This window comes from Spea bombifrons, chromosome 3, assembly GCF_027358695.1.
Source record: "Spea bombifrons isolate aSpeBom1 chromosome 3, aSpeBom1.2.pri, whole genome shotgun sequence".
Lineage (NCBI taxonomy): Eukaryota > Metazoa > Chordata > Amphibia > Anura > Pelobatidae > Spea > Spea bombifrons.
Window position 1 is genome coordinate 101,413,992 of NC_071089.1, and position 22,326 is coordinate 101,436,317.

At 38.9% G+C, this 22,326-nt stretch overlaps 1 protein-coding gene across 2 annotated transcripts in view; it reads right to left on the reverse strand.

The window, feature by feature from the left end:
- The window catches only part of ARHGEF4 (Rho guanine nucleotide exchange factor 4), an 87,054-nt gene that overhangs the window by 17,511 nt on the left and 47,217 nt on the right, over positions 1-22,326 (reverse strand). The window contains exons 4-5 of one of the 2 annotated variants that reach the window (XM_053458807.1): positions 19,945-20,074; positions 4,646-4,776 (exon numbers count right to left, since the gene is read on the reverse strand). In XM_053458807.1, the coding sequence (XP_053314782.1) occupies positions 4,646-4,776; positions 19,945-20,074 (261 nt within the window). Of the gene's footprint in view, positions 1-4,645; positions 4,777-17,819; positions 18,050-19,944; positions 20,075-22,326 lie in introns of those variants that run through there. The other variant, XM_053458808.1, reaches the window with a different exon arrangement.

The following is a 22,326-nucleotide window of genomic DNA, read 5'->3' on the forward strand; positions in this document are numbered from 1 at the left end:
CATTCATTTTATAATCCTGAAAATTCACATTTGAAAGCTAGCAACTGAACCCCAAACAAACCACTACACCTCTGCAAGAAAGGTATACAGATTGAACCAGGAGATCTCCATATTCATCTCTGTTTTGTGTATTATCATTTTCCTGTTTCTGTCCTAAGCTAACCGTTTGCCCCGTCTATCCAGTATGAGCATTCCTGGCTCTTCCTGTTTCCATTTGGCAAGGTTTATGTCATGTCAGGTCTTCTCTTATGTCTGTTTATTTCATTTTCTCTGCTCCACCAAACCCCTGATCTCCTATATCTGCCCTCCTTAGTGCCACTGTCCACCCTAAAAGTATATTTAACTCTCTCTCCCATAGCCCCATAAACCTGCAACACATTCCTCCACCTTCCCACAATTCTGCCCTCCCATCCGCCCTTGTGCTGTCTTACTATATAGAGACAGTTTACCAACAGATCTATTTACACCTTAATCCCTTAACCCAGGGGCACCCAACATGCGGCCCGCGGCACCTCGAGGTGCGGCCCGCGTGAGACCAGCAACCAGGGCAACCGGGATCATAAGAGCCCTGCTGTGCTTACCTGTGGGAGGGTCTTTTGTACTCCACAGAGGAAGCGGAACTCAGCAGAGTTCATGTGACATCACATGACTCTGCTCCAGTCCTGCTTCCTCTGTGCAGTACAAGAGAACGCAGAGGGAGGCCGCGCCCCCTGCTGAAGTCTGTGAGCGGCATCAAGAGAGCTGCAGTGCAGGTAAGGGGGTGGGTGTTTGAATGAGTATGCGTGATTGAGGGAATGAATTTGTGAATGAATGAATACAATAACAATATTAATTTATATATGATTGTTGACAGCAATCACACTCCTATCATGCCCAGCCAACCAGTACATGCTGGAATCTGGGTATGCCTGAGATTGCTATTAACAATTATAATATATATTATATATATTATATATATATTAACATTGTTTTTACATTTTTTGTACAATTTTGGTGAACCCTGAATTTTCGGTTTTGGTCAAGAATTTTCATTTCGGTGCATCCCTAGGATAAATAGAAGTATTTCATTTTTACTTATCCAGAATCCTGAATTTGTAGTCACAAAACTTTCTAGGCCCAGAAATCAGTGAGAGGAAAAGTAAAGGTTTTGTGTCATTTACTTTATTTTAATTTGCATATTTTATTAATATTTTATAATTGTTCTCACAGTGAAAAATGAGTGCGGCCCTCGCACGTATACAATTCTGAAGAAGTGGCCCACTGCAGAAAAAACTTGGACAACCCTGCCTTAACCAGTAGAGGGCACCAACTCTTTGTATCCATTCACTACCCACTACGCTCAATTGGACTAGTACAGATCTTTCCACTCTGTATTTTTTCCGCCTCTCTTTCTTTTACTTCTGGGGATAACTCTCCTATTCCTGATCCGCCACATGTTTTTTCTGTACTCACATCCATCTACAGAATCATCTCTCCCTTTCTCCATACCTTACGTTTCTTCTTAGTTTAATTCTGTTGGATTAGATGTGAAATCAGCCCTAGGGTGTCTTAAAAGTTGTTATAGAAGCTGATGGGTGCGGAATGGAAACTGCTCACCAGAACAGCATACATGCTAAGAAGGGGTTTCTATAATAGATATGGTTAAATTTATACATAATATTCTATGATGGTATACATGTCTATTTTGTTGTTTTATTTAAAGACTTGTATTATACATACGACATCTAATAAAACATTTACAAAATCATGAATATTTCAACTTACTTTTTGTTTTTGTTTTTTTGTATCTGTCCAGAAGGTGCATAAGCCACAATGGGAGAAAAATACCTAATTGCCTAATTGGCACGCATTTGTTGGGCGGTGGTATAGAAGCCTGGCCAAAGGCATTTTTAGTGGCCGGGGCAGGGCCACCTGCCTAATTTACCCTTTTAGCTTCTCAGATATGTACTGAAAAATGGGGCCGGTGTCCAATTATTTCCAAGTATGGTTTTTATTTCCAATCTGGCCCTGCCAATAAAGTTTAAGGTCTTTACCATATGAAAAATGGACAGATTAGATAGGCCACATGGTTGTCATTTGCCATCAAATTCTATTTTTCTATGTAAGAACAGAACTGGGAGATCCGCCCAAAAGAAGCCTGGGGCTACAGTTTACACAATCTATGTTCCGCTAACTCAAGGCACAGGCTACCCTGACAGCTTTATTGCAGGGGATAACAGTTCACAATCGGAGGCTGTAGATGAGCTCTGAAATTCCCACACTTGAACACATGCATACTTGTGTGTTTCACCTCTGACACTTACAGTGTAAAGCATTAACACATTTCATACTATTCGGTATAAAGATTTTTTGGTGGGTTTTTAATAAGTAGACTTGGGCACCAGGGGGCTCTTCGTGTTCGTCTTCGTGCTTGTCTTCGGCAAAAAAAAAAAAACTTCGTATTCCGCGAATATTCGCCTGGCCCTGTCTTCTCTTCGGGCGAATATTCGCGGACATTCTTCGTGTTCGGGTTTTCTTCGTTTTCCCCGGTTAAGGGGTTAATACAGGGTTAAAGCCGCTCTGGCACCAGGAGTTTAAATGTCCGTATGAGCAACTCTATTGGTCGTCAGCAGAGGGCTCGTCTGCCATTAGTTGATGGCAGACGAGCCCCCTGCTGGCGACCAATACGGTCGCTCGTACAGACTGTTAAACTCCTGGTGCCGTAATTGTCTGGCAGATCCCGCTGGTTTCCCTGTTCTATCATTTATTAACTGATAGAACAGGGAGACCAGTGGGATCTGCCGGGTAAGTTGCAGCATTGGGATTTTAAAAGTCTTTTAGGCTCCAGACTTTTAGGCTCCTGGTGCTGTAACTTACCCGGCACATCCCACTGGTCTCCCTGTTCTATCAGTTAAATGTCCGTACGAGCGACCAATAAAGTCGCTCGTACGGACATTTAACTAATTGAACAGGGAGGGAGACCAGTGGCATCGGCAGGGTAAGTTGCAGCATTGGGGTTTTAAAACCTCAATGCTGCAACTTACCCGGCAGATCCCACTGGTCTCCCTCCCTGTTCAATTAGTTAATGTCCATACGAGCGACCAATAAAGTTTAACTAATTGAACAGGGAGGGAGTTTTAAACCCCCAATGCTGCAACTTACCCTGCAGATGCCACTGGTCTCCCTCCCTGTTCAATTAGTTAGGGGTTAACTTTTTTTTTAAAGGGTTAAGGGGCCGTGCAAGTGAGCCTATTGGTCGCTTGCACGGCCCTTTAACCTATGGATTTCCGCTCCCGTTAACCCCTTCGATGCTGTGTTAGATAACGCAGCATCAAAGGGGTTAACGGGAGCGGAAATCCATAGGTTCGCTGTCAGGGGTTACAAAGACCGTGCAAGTGAGCCTATTGGTCACCTGCAGGGTCTTCCTCTGGCATCAACCAATTGGTTGATGCCAGAGGAGGTCCCTGTAGGCGACCAATAGGCTCATTCGCACTGCCCTGTAACCCGTGACGGCGAACCTGCGGATTTCCACTTCCGGGAACTGCCGCGATGCCGCGAAGACAAGGTAAGTTAGAAAAAGGGGGGGAATGGTAGACGAAGACGAAGACAATCACCATCTTCGTGGTGTGTGTCTTCGTCTTCTCTTCGGCGTGTCTTCGGAACGAACACGAAAACGCACTCTTCGTGTTCGTTTCCTTGTTCGCCCGAAGACGAATGCACAAGTCTAATAATAAGTGATTGGTGAGACTCAGCTGTAGACTAGCAATGTATCATTTGTTTTATTGGCTTTAACATGGACCTTGGAGAACAAGTCACAACCCAAAATGTACAGAATAACAGGTATAGGGACAGCATGTAATAATGAGCAGGTAATGAAATAATGTATATATTTGAATCTATGGGAAGGTCTATTTTATAGCATTAATCCATTAAATAAAGATATCTAACAAATACGATAATGACACATGCCTGGGCAGGGACAGCCCTAGTATGTAGGCAAATAAGCAAGCTGATGCCAGTTACCACCATGATGATCTTTTTAATGCTAACATGAAGTGTAGGTAGGAAGAGGGCATCAGAAACACAGCATGCCTAGGGTATACAGAAACATAAGAACTTCTAGGTCCAACCCTGTCCCTGAGAGAAAGCTAAAAGTCACTTTTAATACCTAGTAAACCTCTGGGTCAGCACTGGAATCTCCAGGTGGAGCCCTGCTTCCCTAGGCCAGTTTTTCTATGAACTGAGGTGCTGTGTTCACGCCCATACCTCTCCCACTCAGAAACGTTTCCAAGTATGCCACTTGCAGGATAGCATGGTCAGAGCTCTATTGAAGAACTGTCCAACAAGGAAAGGAGATGTGGATTTCTGTGGGTGGAACACCCATGACAGCTACTCACAAGTAATGTGGATGCAGTGTGAAGTAATGGAAACCACTGCTTGTGTATTGTGGCACTTGAGCTGATTGTGACATTGTGCGCAGTGGCGGAAAGTTGGTAGGTATGGATGGGGGAGCAGGATGCAGAGTTAGATGAGTTTGACAAGCGGTATTTTTCAATGGCTAAACATCTAAATGGCTTATATAGGTAATAATGTAATCTTATTTCACTTCTAATAACTATATTATAACAACTTAAAAGCATGTGTGTGATGGATAAGAATTACGTACCTCATTTATTGCCAGCTGCTCCCCACCTCCACCGTACCGATGACTAGATACATGCAGGTCTTCATAAAAATCTTCATCACTTCCCAGATCATCAGTAAGCGTTGTTCTGTCAAGTGACCCATCGGCGATTACTAAAAATGATAAAAAATTCCTTTTGTTAAAAATAGCGATCAAGCATTTTCAAGCTAAAAGCTTTTAACGGCAGCTAATGCTATGATGCTTGCAAAGTAATCCCATATAATGCAACCAAATGGCATTTATACTAAGTATGCTACCAATATATTTAACTTCTCTGCGCAATGCAAGTAAGGTGTATTCTCAGATGGCCCTTTGTTTAATGAAAAAGGTTATGGTATTTCAGAGTACAACATACATATGCATGCCTCAAAATCCTGAGGGGTTTTAGTGAAAGATATTTAGACCTAGGCTGGCTAGGCCTGTAGCCACCTCACTGACACTGTGCACAGCACAGCGAGGGAGCTACAGGCCACAGTACTGAGAGAATCTGACCTGTAGTTACCTCGCTGACACTGTGTGCCAGGAAGTGACATCATTTCCATGCACACAGCATACAGGCAGCAGTACTTAGATAATCTGACCTGTAACTGCTTTGCTGACACTGCACGCTGGGAAGTGATGTCATTTCCGTGGCACAGAGAGAACTACTGTGACTTGTAGCTCCCTCGCTGTGCTATGCGCAGGTAAATGATGTCACTTTCCGGCACGCAATGTCAGTGAAGGAGCATGAAGGATTGTCTATAAAGGACATCTGGGAGGCAAGCACAGGATAAGGTAAGTATCTCACAAGAAAGAGCCCCTTTTGTCTTACTGCTCCAGTGCCCAACCACCTTTATCTGGCATTGGGAAGAAGAGACCCCGTCACAGCATGAGTGCACAAATAGGGAGCATAATGGGATATGGAGCTGGTAATGGCAGCAGACAATAAATAAATTGATATTTTTATTAAGATATCAAAATGAATGTCATTTAGGCTCTGCAAGAAATGAGGCTGTGAGAAAAATCAGACCTAGGCACCCCCACACCTCCTCTGGGAGAGAGCACTGACAAACTGACATGGAAATGGATTCTGAGACTCTGAACCCCGGTAGGTAAGTGAAGTTGAGCTGCACAATGCTGGTGAATATTTAGTTTCAAGCACAACAAGCAGTAAGTGTAAATGATGTTAGCCCAACATTATTATTATTATTATCTTTTATTTATATAGCGCCAACAGTTTACACAGCGCTTGATACAATACATAAATTCAAGGGATATGACAAGACAAGAATTGACAGACAAAGACAAACCGATACATTTGGTGGAGAGAGCCTGACTCACAAGCTTACTATACAAGTTTCCTTTTTATTTTTCAGTTGATCCTAATTTCTTATAGAAAAATTTGCTAGAGGTCCCACTTGGGTCAGAAGTACAGCAACATCCATCTACTATTATGAATAAAGCCTCCAATATCTCTTTACATTCACTAAAATGTAATACATTTAATGCAGTTACATTTAATACATCTTCAGAACAGCACATAAAAGGCAAGTATTTAAAAATCAGATTAAATTAAAGCATGACTCACAGCACTATAAAAAATGATGGTGAGCATTCCCTGGGTATGATATCATATTTCCATGAAGTGCAAGCAATATCTCAAAAGGTTCATAATAAACAATTGCGTCATACATTATGGGTTCATGGAGGTTTATCATTATTTTATTTAAAATATACTATGAATTTGTAGTAAAAAGTAGTATTATGTATTTGCTATATGTAATCCTAATTATCTACCCTATCAGCTTTTGAACATTCTATTAAGCATCTCTGTGTCGCATTGACAAAAAGATTCAAAAGACAGTCTACTTAATACATCATATCATACAGTGAAATCATAATAATAGATGGTTCTGGTAAGCGGAGAAGATGTAAAAAAAAAAATTAGTAAAAAACTAACGAACAAAGGTTTACTGTAATCTGTGCAGGAGGCATAAAATAACCATTCATTTTCTAAGGAGTTTCCTTTGGTATTCACTTGTGTGCACAATGGCTTTTTTCACCATTTAAAATATTAGAGGTGTATTGTCCCTTTAAATTTGTATGTGGTCCATTTTTCAAATGCATTGGGGGATTCTGCAGATCCATCCACTTGCAACCATGAGTCTGGTACCCTAAATATGGCTGGGTGGGATGCTTTCCATGCGGGGTTTAATTGTAGACATGAAACCTCATAATATGTTTAACCTGAGACTTTTACTCAATGAGGGTAGGGCAGTTATCCAGGGAATTCACAACTACAAGTATTCCCTGGTTCCTTCTTGGGACCACCATGCCTAACCCAGGAAACACAGTGGTATTCCTTCCGATTTCTAATCATGTTAGTGATTTGAAACAGGAATTTTAGCTCTGGACTTCTCTCACAACATATATAAAGGAAGCTGAAGGGTACTCGGGGTGTTGTGAATGGAACACCGATGATACCAGAGCCCTGATGTAGCTCTTTCAACAATTCCACCCGGAGAACCAACTTTGTTTCCTTCATATTTGTTATGCTCCACACACGCCTGTCTCTATAATGCTTATCACCTTCAATTTTACCGCATGAAAGAGTTCAGGGCTTCCTGTCTAGTAGGATTTGTTTTTATATATATATATATTTATATAGTGCCATCATATTCCAAAGAACTGTACAATGGGTTTGCCGGACATAAGTAGTATATAACATAACACTTCAGAATTACAGAAACTAAATAAGAGTTCTGCTGAAACGAATGTAGAATCTAGAAGAACATCACATTATTATACATTGAAATTCTTCTTTATCAAGGTTGAAATGCAAAGCAATATGGTGTTAGCCAATCCGGCATTCATAAATTGTTAAACATGACCTTTTATACTAGCAACCCCTGAACACAGTAAAAGAACAAGTATGTACGGTAGCAGTCTAAGTAAAGACATTGTTTTTTTTAGATGCTAGTAGACAAAACTCAAGCCAAAGCAAAATAACAAATTTTCCATATCTGTCTCACTCAAACAGACTTTCTGTTACCAATCCTGTATTTAGAGCAAACACTTCAACTGCAAGATATAATCAGGAGCAATCTTGAAGTGATTGACAGGTGTCTGACTAATGTCCTCACTCCCCGGTAGGGCCTGTGGTTGAGATGTTCCCATAATTACACACTTGTAAGGTGTCAAGAGATGAAATACAGAGGCACAAAACAAGAAGTGGTGCTTTTCTGGCAAAAAAATAGCTGCTTCCATGGAGACTTCACCAAAAGTAATTTCCTCTTGTTTCTTTCTAAGTGTTTATGACACAAGGAGGAACTTTTTATGCGTTACTATACTGTGACCTACAATGGACTTTGAAAATAAAAGTCAGTCAACAATAATCTGCCACAAGCATAAAGCCTGGGTAATTCCTTCTGAATTGTAAATGTGCTTATACAGGGCGCTCCTTACTTTGTCTTTCAAAATTGATGCACAACTTGTTACATCCTGTTTACTCATAGTACAGTGCTGCGGAATATGATAGCGCTATACAAGTCAGTACATAATAATATATATAGCCATACATTTTTGTAAATCGCCGATTAACGTAGAATACTGTTAAAAGAATTTATATGCCTTTGTGGTGTTCTGGCAAGAGGACTCCTGAAGTACAGGAGGAAGGACTACCTGTCAATTCACAAGATGCAATGTCTAAAGTCATGTGATTAATGTAATGGTATGTAGAAATACTTGCTTACTTTCGCTAATTTTATATTTGCTCCTTAAGAGTATTTTTAGTCAAATAAAATAACTTTAATAATGTAATCCATTAGAACCCACTGGATTCCCCAAGGGGTGGTTCATAAAACAACCTACATGTCTGCCACTTAGACAACAATGCTCTAGATCAGGGGCGTCAAACTCTGTGACTTCCAAGCCACACAGAACTAGCTGACTTAATTGCTTTATTGCTTTCAAGCAAAGATCTCCTGAAATCCGTGTCTGTTTCTAGCCCCCCAGTTTCTCCTGTTTGACGTCGCTGCTCCAGACAATGTTTTTCTATTCCACCTAAAACATTATTTTCTGATCTACAGCACGACTTATTTGTCTTGCCCTCACACCTCCTACTCTAAAAACTGAATGTGACTGATGTCAGCCCTGCTCAACATTTGATAAGTGTTGATAAGCCTGCCCTGTACTAAAAGCACAATGGTTGGAACTCAAGCTAGCAACAATTGCAGAAATCCTGAGAATTTTCAAACAAAATAAAATAAGTACAAACAAATAAACAAATGTATCTGCTGATTGGACCATTTCATTGGTTATTGTGGTAACAAGTTCACTTGTATTCTTTCTTTTTAGAAAAGAAACAATGTAGAGTTGATCACTATACAAAACATTTCCATCCTATCTGTGGGCCTTCGCATATCTGCATATACATTGGCTGCATATTACATTTGCACCTTTAACATATATAATAAGCGTGGCCTGCTGCTATCACCAGCACTCCTACAGTATAAACCGCGTAGGTCAGTTACGGCAATATTACAGGGTCTTGTAATGCCCATTTGGTTTCGGTAATGCAATGCAAATTTCTTGCAGGATCAAGTCCAGTTGACTTTGTTCCTTCTCGAAATAACCTGGCATGGGATACAGTTGAACGTCATCATTATTTTTTCCCGTAACACAGCTGAGAGATCCATGGGTATTCATATATGTGGAGAACCTAAAAATATACCATTGGCCCAAAACGCGTGACGTGGTAACTTGTGTTTTATAGAAACACAGACCTGTCGCTATGTACAATGCAAACACAATGAACATAATTCTATTTTAAAGGGACCATAAGATGGCGAAATAACTTAAATACTGCAATCTATTATGCAAGACACAAAACCTATTAAGGCACATTTTCAATTAATGATAATGATTATCCAGCACTAGATTTACAGTAGAGTTTTAATGCACATTCATATAGAATTTTACATTTATGGAACACTTACTGTCCTTTTATAGAGCCTATTACATTTGATATATGGAACATTTATAAAGCTGTTTGTGCCTGCTACTGAGTGTTACAGTCTGGTTGTGTACTTGTCTATATGAAGATGAAATATTTTACAGACAAAATAATATCTAAAATAAATTGCTGTTTATTACATTGTCCAAGGAAAGGCAAGGAATGGGTGCTGTCATTTAAAGCCAGACAACCGTACGAAGTTCATACAAAGTCCACTGAGTAAAACATATTTAACAATAATGTCTCTTTTAATCTTTCCTGGCTGGCAGACACAAGTGTGTTCCCCTTTGCGAAAACAAAATTAACATCTGAATTTCTTGTTTCTAGCTCTGGCCTAGCAACCAACGAAACAGTCCAACCAGTAGAACATTTCACTTGTTGCTTTGACGATGAGATTGCGTTTAAAACTTTGAACCAGACACATTTTTTTATATAAACACTTATTAATCAATGTTTTATAATATGACTTCCAGTTACTCAGTCTGGAAAACTCTTTGGCCTTCGGAACTGTTTTCATCTTGAAAGGCCAGAATAAACCATATATGCCACTAAATCTGGAGTCTGAAAGCTAAAATCACTTTACTATAAAGGCATCTCACAATGATCTATGGTCTGGACAGCTGCCATCTGCACTACATATTGTATTTTGCAAACTACAGTAATTCAGGGACAGCGGTGGCACAGGCAGGCTGTTTTAGGGGCAGCAGTGGCACAGACAGGCTGTTTTAGGGGCAGCAGCAGCACAGGCAGGCTGTTTTAGGAGCAGCTGTGGCACAGGCAGGCTGTTTTAGGAGCAGCTGTGGCACAGGCAGGCTGTTTTAGGGGCAGCAGCGGCACAGGCAGGCTGTTTTAGGAGCAGCTGTGGCACAGGCAGGCTGTTTTAGGAGCAGCTGTGGCACAGGCAGGCTGTTTTAGGAGCAGCTGTGGCACAGGCAGGCTGTTTTAGAGGCAGCTGTGGCACAGGAAGGCTGGTTTAGGGGCAATGGTGGCACAGACAGGCTGGCTTACCGTATAGTGATAGGGGTTATGCTGCACTACCTTCAATGTCTGGCTCAGTATATAGTAGTGGGAATTATGCTATACCATATCTGTTCAGTAAATGTTATTTATTTAAACCTATTTATTTATAAGTTAATTTATTTTTTTCAGATTTCTAGTTTTTTTTTCCAGTTGACATACAGTTTACAACTTGTGAAATAAATATTCTTGCCAACATTAATTTTTTTTGTGTGTGTGTGTGTGGGGGGGTGCCACATACAGGATCCACCCCAGGTGCCAAATACTCTAGGTACGCCCCTGTCCCCCCCCTTAGATATTTGCATTATGAGATTTCAACCCATCTGTGTTTGAATGTATTAATCTGGTAGATACATTTCTAATTAATTTCCCAAAACACAAGGGCAGTTAATATAAGGTAATACACGTTTAATTGTAGTAATAGGGCAATTCTAACATCCACTGTTACACACACAGCACTTTATCAGCAGATAATAAAGACATGCTTGTTTTACATAAGAATAAACAGTTTGAAACCAGACTTCTCATATTTTAGAGCAGTGATCTGTAGGCATTTTACCTGCCTTGTGCTTGCTTAGAAATATATGGTAAGCGTGTGTGGGTGTGTGTGTGTGAGTTATGTAGGTTCTCTTTAAATTAGATATTTCAGTAGTAAACAGCTTGAGCCAGGAATTCAAAATATCCAAAACAATGTAGTACATTCCCAAGACGGTTTGCATCTTTTTCCGCATTTGACAAACAATGCAAGCCTTATGAAAGGATACATTACAGTGTAACAGACACATGACTTGTGGCACTTTGCCCCATTGTTACTTCTGCCATTATGTAGAGCATCTACATCTCAAACAAAAAAGGCTACTGTGTATAGTGTGGTTCATCTGTAGTCTACTTTGACTGTATTTAAAGGGACAATAATAGAATTGCCAATATAAACAAATAATTGATTTATTTTGGTAATCACACGTACTGATGACTCAACATCAATTAGGTCTTCATCAGGTCAAACAGGCTAATTATTTGTACTAAAATGTAAGTACATATCTAAATATATCAGTTTCTGTGAATATTGGTGTGTGCAAGGCTATCTTCCTTATTTTGTGCCAGCCAACAGATGTCATGTGTAAATAAAATAAAATAGAAAAAGACAAAAAGCGAGTTTAATGCTCATGGGTCATCAGAGTATGCAGAATAATCTTGGACTGTTTAGAGTCTCACCAAATGAGTTCTTCCTATTTATGTCTATTGGTAGAATGCTCAGCTCATGCACTTCCAACATAGTTAGTGCTTTAAGTGGTGTTATGGTTTAGGTAATGATGCAGAAACGCAATCATTTAGCTGTGTTTTTTAATAGGACACCAGTACCGTATCCCAAGTAGAGCCTCAGGTGCATGTTATCTCAGGCTATTCACTTTCATCATGCAGAGCTTCATTCACAAATCCAACTGTCCTACTTCCATGTCGTATATAATCCTCTTAGCGTGTCCACTCGCTTCTGTGCCTGCGATACCAATCCTGTCACATTTGCTTGTCAGAGCTTCTGGTAAATATATATATATATATATATATATATATATATATATATATTTCAGGCAAAGTATGATAACCAGGCATTCTATGCAATGTCTATGACTATGCGATGTCCAAGCAACACAAGATGTTCTTAAACAAGAATAATCTTGCATAAAAACATAAAAACAGTAAAAAAAAATCTTGCATAAAAACAGGAACTAATGAAAAAAAAGATTCAATCTATGCTATCACACATAGCAAAGTAAAAATAAAATGTGGCAAAATATTTTAATACTTTGCAGGTAATACATATATATATATATATATATATATAATATATACAATGAGATGTTTGCAGGCATTCTATAAGCTGCCTGTGCACTTTTCCTGTAACACATACATTGTGAATACATAGGAGGCTCGAGCAAACTTACAAAATACCATGATGCATAACAAGGGCTCTACATCACAACAAACTGGATGGGCACAGACTGCAGGCATGCATCTTATTTACACATAAGAAATATTCTCCAAAAAAAAGTGCATCGCCTTATTTTATCGCACAGTTCTTAAAAAACCTGCATATAACATGTCATTTTAAATTGCATTGAAAAAAGGAAACGCTTTATTAACTTTCTCACCAACTGTGACAAGTATAACACTTTTAAAAATAAATACAACACTGGGAGTTTGTAGGTGAAATAGCATTTGAACTTACCACCTACACCATGTATTATAGAAGGAGCAGCTCCAGTGAGCTCCTCTTGATTCTGATTTTCATAGGAACATGAAAATCTTTTAACGTTCCTGTATTTTTTTAACCATATCAAACCTTGTAAGAATAGTAAGGGTTTTTTTAACATTCCACAACAATTAATGGGACACACAGATGCACACATGTACTCTGTACTTTAATACTGTCAATTTTTTTTATGTAGGAGGAAAATAAGTAAAATATCTACATTTAGGAGAAGCTGCAGCTCCGGACTGGAGCTGCAAAGTACCTTATATATGTGATCTCATTTTTCATGTCACTATTTTGGAAGCTAATCAGTGGCTAGAAAGCACTCCTATTGAGATCACATGCTTGTGGGGGGGGGGGTTCGCTAGATATGCCAGGAACACTTGTGTGAGAAATGATGCCACTTAAGATGCACAACCAAGGTGCACAACCACATGCATTCTTACACACACACTCACTACATAGATACTTACACTCATGCACACACGCCGACTTCCACACATCCTCTCTTGTGCCTGCACAGAGTATCGCTGCTCCTGTGACTGCAGGCTGCTGGCTGGGGGAAGATGACACAGTAACTCTGGGCCTTGTCTTTTCTTTACAGTGTGAGAGCCATGCAGAGCTTACTCTTACTGAACACGTGTGCCTAAGAAAAGGAGCATGTTACGAGCTGATTGTGTCATATGACAGGAATTGGGAAGCTCCCTATTAAATTACTGATCATACTCCTGAAATTGAGTCTGTCTATATCTCTGCAAATAACCCATGGATTAAGTGGGTCCCCATCTGGGCCTTCACGTTATCCAGAACGAAAAGTACTGTGTTCCCGCTGTTCAGCAGGACATACACGGCAAGCGGGGGTCCCAGGTCACTAGGGGCATGTGGCAAATTCCCCTTACTCCACTGTTTATCTTCCCCTGTATGACATGCAGACCAGTAGTAGTGGAGTATCTATATAATAATAGCAGAAACAACCTGCCAACATATTCTATATAATAGAAAGTACCTGCAAACTCTCCAAGTAAAGCCCTTTCCATGTCCACTCACCACCCACTTTCAGCCTACTCTCTACCTATTTCTCCTTCACTTCCCACAATGCTCGGCTAGCCCTGCCAGAAGAGGTAAAGCTACCATACCCATGGAAGTTCCCAGGTATAATAACGCCTTTACCTTACAGAAATGGTATCTGATAAAGGATTTGCAAGTGATACATTTATTGAATGGGAATTTACTATCTCTTCCCCTAGAGACTGCCAAAAGAAAAATGCAGTCTATACATTGGAATCTTCTCATATGTAATAAATACGAAATATACATACATACCAACTAATCAAAATACTGAACATGCCTCCGGGGTTTCCAGGTGAGCAATATATATGTTTAAAATATTTTATATATAATAATATTAATAATAATAATAATAAAAGGGTACATATGTGGCTTGGGATGTTTAACAATGTGTTAAAAATCCTGTATTGTTGCCAATGCACAGTTTCCATGACAACAATAGCTTCCAAATATAGCTAAATTTAGGTCAGACTTCCAATGCTGAAATACTTCTCAAAGTTGGGATCTTTCTTGCATTTATATTTAATTCCTAAAAAAAAAGTAGTTTTTGTGCATTATAACATAAGCAATGCACTTGGATTAACTGAACTGTATAAACTAAAGAAAGGTAGATCCTCCATCCTCCCTATCCTCTCAAAATGTTTTGTTTGATTTTGTAATATCAGTTGTATGTCCTTTAAACATTTTAAAATCTGTATAAATACAACTGATCTGCTGGTTGCATTAAATAGCAGGTGTAGTCTATTTAAATATACGTGAAGAAAATATGCAAGTGATTACAGACATTATTGTTATTTTAGCAGATAGAATAAGATCAGTATTGATAGATGAGGTAGAATGATTGCTACAGCTGGTTATCATCAGATCTATCTATGGCTTGTAGTGGCTCCATCAAATCAATAGTAAATGATCTCTGCATCCCAAAAGTAATCAAAGAGAAATATATCAAGGGAACGGATAACAGACTGTCTATCAATCCCGGAGATGAATGACCCAACACACTCATCTGTTAAAAGTGCCAGGTTTCCAGCCTAGCAAAACCTTGAAAATCACTCCCATCAATCACACGGAGCAGATAAATAAATCGAGCACTCACACAGTGAGGTTTATCCACTGAAGGTTGAGTTGAATCCCATAGGTAGTAATTCTCAGAGACTCAGGTGCCCAATGGTGATTAAAAAAAGGAAAAAAGAGGTATCAGATCCCTCCAGTCTGAGGTCTCACACAGTGTTATGCAAACACTGCTCAACACTGGTCATATGCAGTTGTGTATTTATGGTGGTTGCTCCCCTTAGCCTGACCCAGGGCACAGCCAGTCATCCCACAGACCTTCCAAGGTAAAGCGGTCTTTTTTTTTAGTCTAGAGAGAACTCCGCAGATTAGATGTCCTGATTTCCAGCACACTAGGGAGTCTAATTGGAAAATGGGATGATCGGCCCCTAACGAAGCAGCCCATGGCAGCTGCTGTGTCCTTGGACCTTCCTTAGCCATACTATGCCACTGGTGATATACACAAGTGTGACATCACTGATGTCCCAAAAGGAGATAGCAACTCCACATATAATGGATTCCTATGTTCCAAATTAAGTTATGTGTATAAAATAACACGGATTACACCGTGTTACACCTGGTACAAATACTTGGGAGTTTGCAGATTTATGAGTTTCAAATGGTTAATAAAATGACTTTATACGTCAACTAAGTACTAAATTTATTATTATGCAGATTTACTGTCCTGGAAAGCATCTGTCAACTTTGATGTGATCATGTAATTTCTGCTACTGGCTGACCGGATTTGAAGGATATTGCTGGAAGTCATTTTAACCAAGAAGCAGAAGTCGGGTAATGTGACCTGACACCGAGATGTTATAACAAGCATAAAATCTTCTTTAATGATCTGGAAGCAAAGGTCCTATCAGACCACAGTACTTGGTAACACAAGAAAAGATCAGGGACACTTTCCTTGAGACAGTTTTAACCAGAGTCCCAGGGTATATCAACGATGAACCTTCATCACCCCAATTAGAACAGGTATGCACCCCAATTAGAACAGACATGCACCCCAATTAGAACAGGTATGCAAGCTGAGCACAGGTGGATTCTGCGAAGAAACAAATCCACCTCTGCTGGTAATCAGCGAGAAGAGGATCGGAGGTAGAAAATAAAAGATACTCTTGATTTACTAGACCTAGTAATATTCACGTATTTACCAAAAAAATAACCAAAAAAAGTGTGAACCCTAATACAAAGAGCATTTACGATGCTGCTGCCAATAATACAGTCTATGAAACTTTCAACTGTAAGCACATAGCGACGTTCTCAAAATACTACGCATTGACGCATGTGGTTTCGCATTAGTGGGTGTGGGGTCATACCAGACCCAGGCAGAATACACTATTGTATTCCAACAATCGTTGGCAATAATTACACAGAGCGTAATCAGTGTGTCTGATGCTTTTCGGATTCCTAGAGAACAGATTATACGGGCATTAAAAGAGAACGCTTAACCCCTACGGTTAATCACGTTGTTTTGCACATTTCCCTATAGCTGAAAGGGTTAAGCACTTTAAAATGTTTTAATTATGAATTCACAGTTTCTGTGCAGGAATAACAAGGATAATGTGTATTGATTTTTTCCTCTACAAAAAGATACAAACACTTCCAATACAAAATCAGCCAAGGATAATGTATAGCGCATATTTTGATCCACTTGCAATATACAGCATTTCCTTACAAGCAATTCTTCGCGTATCAAGACTGCCATCCCTAACATATGTTTAAGCATATACAGAATTCCAGTTATGATAAGACATTCGCTAAGGAATTTTAACTATTTCTTGCTAGTGGAAGAAACTAAGGTAGGCATTATAGTGTCAAAGCGAGAAAGGCATGTTATATTGTAATAAGCAGCAGAATTATAGCGACCAACTGAATCCCGGTTTAACAAAGTCAATTCATATTTTCAATTAATTTATTACAGCGTGAGGCGTGCAGATTCCCACTTTTATTAGGATATTTTACAGAGACTATTCTGCATGGCTGCTTTAATATGATAAGCTTTATGCATTTATTGCATATATTTATTATATACCGTATATATATATATATATATATATATATATATCATCCTTGTTAACAGAAGAAGTATACACATAGAATGTGAATAGGAAAACAGACGCCTTTCTAGAGTGATCCTGAGTAAATGTAACTTGTTTTCTGCATGTAGTCACCAAGGTCTTTAGCTGAGAATGTTAATTTAACCATTTAATAACCACTGAGAAGGCCAGTTCATTGAGAACCAACAAAAATCAATCTCCTAGAGTCATACTGTGCTCTGGGCTATTGGGCTATAGCAATAAAAAATAATTCGTTTCTGCTAGACCTCTCTAGTTCCAAAGTCATCAGATATAATCAATATATGATTTTCTATTAGGAATATAGTAAACACATTTACAGCTGTATATATCCATATCTATCTATCTATCTATCTATCTATCTATCTATCTATCTATCTATCTATCTATCTATATATATATATATCTCCTATTTGTATCAGGCTGAATTAAATGCAATATTAAAAGATTTAGTGCTCACCACCTGTCAGAGTTTTAAGGTTTGTATCTGTCCCCACAGTGGGATTCTTGGAAAACTGTTAGGCTATTCCAGTCTTCTCCATGCAAAGTCTACCATATACCCATGCACAAGTTGCACATTAACCCTGCTTATACCCACACACACTAACACATACACACTAACACACACGCACTAACACACACGCTAACACCAGACTGCACAATATGTAACATCATCTCCAGCAAGCACCTTACCAGAAGCAGACTGCAGGCTCTCGAGGCTCCAGTATCTAGACAGCAGCCCTCTCATCCCAGCACCACCCCAACCCACGCAGCTACTGCTGTCAGAATCCGATCCGGAGGAAAGCCCGGAGCTCCCACAGCTACCGTGGGGGTTCATGGCATCACAGGGGCTCGGCTGCGTTCTCATCCGGGGCCGCAGATCGGAGAGAGCCGCCTCTTGTTGCTTCTCGCAGGCAGTAGTACCTGGCACTGCTAACCCACTGCTGCTTCCTCGGGAGATGCAACCTGACATCATAGGGGGCCTCCAAGGGGGCTCCACCAGGGAATATGTATTTCTCAGACCTCATTATCACACATAGCCACACGGGGGAATTACACAGCCAGGCCCTTTATTTTACATTTCATGCTGATTTGCACCATTTCATTAACCATTTGTGAGGATTTCTCTTGGAAAGAATACTACAAGGCACATCACTCACAGGCACGGGGACAGGGTTACAAGAATCATCATTTACATTGTATTGAAAACTTGTAAGATTTAAGTCGGGTAACCAATAAAAAAAAAAGTAAAATTGCTTATTTTTTTATTTATTTTACTATTTGGAGAATTTCTAGGTGTCAGAGATTTAAGTGTTAAAAACTAGGATTTTTATTATGCTTCTGGTGAAAAATTCAAAATATGCTTTGAGTTTGAAATATTGAAGCAGAATAATTCCACCATTTATAACAAAGGTTATTCTGATTTATATTTTAAAATGATGATTTCTAAGCACATTTATGACGTTGTAGTTGCAGAAACTAGAGCAGGATTTTGTGCAGAAAGGTGACAACCAGTTAGGAATGATCTGTCTTAATAGATCCATATTTATTATTAAGGTTTCTGGATCAAAACTCTCTATATATGAATGAACTGTGATATAAACCAATGAAATGCTTCTGCTGGATTTACCTTTATTGTAGGTACTCATATTTTAAAGCTCCTTGAATATAAGGGTGTTTTATAAGATGAGTTAATAGTAAATCATATAACGATTGTGTACCTCCCGACATTTCAAATGGCCAAAGAGGGACAACTTTGTTTTACGGCCCCCATGCAAATGAATTTTCCATGCAGAAGATGCGTTGGGATGAAGAAATCACTTTGTTCACCTTGTTGTTACTACCGGTTAGTAACAATGCTGGCTCAGTGAAGAATGCCGACATGGTATGTCCAGACTTTAGTGCACAATCCTGACACTCATTGGCTGATTAAAGAGGCCAATCGGTTGCAAGAATGGTTGAATTATGGAGGGCAGCTCCAGGGCTGCAGATTCAGCTTCAGGTGTTTTAATTTTTTTTTCATTTTTGAAGAATGCATATTAAAAGTACTTTAGTGGGGCTGTCAGGGGCAGGAAGCCACAGCTGATTAGGGTCCCTAAGGGTCCTCTTAAGAGGATGTGGGGGTAATGTATATCTTCTTCTTAAATTTACTGTATATCACTATAATTTATTGTATTCATTAACAAACTTGCGATAATAAGATTCCTTTGTTTATATATAATTATCCACTTCTATTAATTTTACATAAATATGCTTGCATAGGGAGTCAAAGCTGTAGCAATACTTTTTTAATAATATGAAATACATTTTTATGAAACTGCAATTTCATCTTAGTAACCTCGACATTACATTATGAAGGACCAACCCTTCATAAGGAGCCAACGCTCCAACAATAGATTTAAAGGCCCTGTATAAAGCATACTTAAACCAGAGATTTCTTGAAATTTACCTTATTGTATTTTTAGGACTATAGAAATTTCTAATGCAATGCATACCATCCTAGAATACAATGTCATATGGGGTAATAGGAGATAGATCATGGGGTATAGGGAGATGGTCTATGAGCATGGAATATACCAGATGGCTTCCGGCTTTGTGGAGATATTTGTTTTTAGGAATTATATTTTTTAGAAATGAAACTTTTTGTTAATCTCATTGGCTGGGCACTGAATTTGGATCTGGAGGGAGTTTGTGAGCTTTATATCTTTATATATGTCAGATAGGAGAATTGGCATACCTGAATTGGTTATCATTCTGCAGTCATGTACAGTGTTTCTCATAATTAGAGATATTTAGTGAAAACACATGTATACAGTACCTGGGTATGTAAGATTTCTCACGCAGCCCACAAAATCAAGTCCAGTTGGAGTGCTCTGGGAAAACGAATGTATCTTCATTGGGAGAATTCGAAATATTTCCGAAGGAGTGGCAGACATACTCATTCTAGCCTAAGGAAGAAGAGAGCTGTCAGGAACTGTTACAAGTGCTGGATATTCTCTCTGCCACTGCAGCTATCGAATGCCTCCAGGGAAAGAAAGTGGCTGATAGACATTTTATTCATATATCTTGGAGAGGCAGCTATGTCAAACGGACCTCAGTTGCTGTTGGACTACCATTCCCGTCTTCACTGGGATGGAACAACAGCTAAGGTGCTAACAGTCACTTCAGTCTGATGTAGAATTTAACTTTTAGGTTTCAGAGAATAACCTAGGAAAATAACCCAGCAGTGAATGATGGATCAAGTAAAAGTATAAATTGTTACTTTATTAAAATGAAAACTCAGAAAAACCTGTTGCCCTCAAGTATTTTCTGAAAAGCAACACAAACAATTGGAGCTGTAACTAAAGGGTCTTTGGCCAAGGCCGATAGGACTTAAAATCAATTTAAAGGGCTACTAGCCTTCCAACACCATAGGTCTGAATAATCTCACTGCTTCTTACATCCTACTCTTATTTCATTAATATATTCACATACAGTGTTCGATCACATAACAATAGTGTGAATGTTACACTAAATGAATCCCTTGTGAATATATATTTTTTAATAATTAAAATAAATTCTAAAAATTCATTAACAAATAATTGCCACAAAAGGAAACTATCATAATCTATTGAGTAATGTACATTAAATTACAGAGTGATGTAGTTTTCTATATTATATTGTAGATACATTTACAATGATTTTGATGTTTTCACTGCCCTGTGCATTAAATGTAAATTCTACTCATATTCCCATTTTATTTTATGGAAATGTTTCTCAGCAACTACGGATTTAATGTTATATTCATAAAATATCATGTGTGGGACAAAACCCAAGCAATAATAATAGTTTCCTTTAAGTGTTAGACTTGTTAAAAAAGGAATAGAAAAAAAGTCTATTTTTTAATTAATATGGTTAATTATGATTAATAGTACATATTGTTCAAGATATAATGTTAAAAATATGCATTAGGCATTTTCATTCACAGAGAGGAAACCTCACTTTAGGTCAAACTTTAGGTCATGCCATCTTCTGTCCAGAAGAACTACAGATCATTTTGGCACTATACTGTGATATTGTAAAGTATCACAACAAAGGGCGTTTGGGAAATTTCTTATGATCATTTAATTGTTTAGGAAACTTGTATTGCTGTAACATGCATGACTATTCGTCCATATTACTATGGAAATCCCAATGGTTTTATAGCCTACCATTAATAAAGCTAAGCCCGTGTTCTACCTTTTCTGAGAAAATATGCAGCCATGGCTCTAGCTGGTACAATAATTCCACCTGTTGCCATGTAGACATGTCTCCTGTGCAATCAGTAAGAAATGCTGCTGTCAGTATCCATCATTCTTCTCACAGAGTGCTCCTCTGTCAGTCCACTGAAAAACCTTTCACTCACTTACAAAACTCCCTAAAATGTCATCTAATGCTACATTATGTGGATACAGCAGTATCTGACCTAAGCTGACAAGGGAATCAGTCATTTGGGGCGAAAAAACCATGGGCAGATAGTCCAATTGGGCCATCAGGCTGTCCCTTGCACTGCTGCTCCACAATGGGGACCTCCAAGAGCTAACTTGTGAGTAGGGGTTTGACATCTCCACTTAGGTATAAAATGAATGGCTGGTATATTGGCCAGCCGCTTGGGCTAGAATAGTTCTTGTGGGCAATTGAAGTAAATGGTAAATTGAGGTGAGTCCAAACAACTAGCTTTATATTTTCTGGGTTACTAAGCAAGTTGTAAAATTGAGAAAGGGGCAGTATTTATTCCACTGGAGTTCCCAGCATGTGGTAGCCATTAATATCTTCCCATTATCTTTTAGATAAAGAACTGTCAACCATGAGACAGTTTCTTCTTATATATCTACCCTAGCTTGACAGGTCTCCACTTCCTTCAGCCTTTAATAGCCTTACAGGGATCCCCTTCAGGGGGCAAGGAGGTTAACAATGGACAATAAGCAAGGCATATGTGTGAAACCGAATGCCCAAACTCGCTAGACATGGGAACAAAGAACCTGGGATAAAAAAGATACTTCTCTGGGCATTGTCTGCTGCTTGCTAATCACATGACTATACAAAGCTTAAAAACTAGTGATATGACTTTTAATGTAATTACAAATACATTAAAATACTATCTACTCAGAGATAATGTGCCTCAAATAATTCATCTTGTACATGATAATGTGACTGGGTTTTATCTAGTGTTATAATTAGG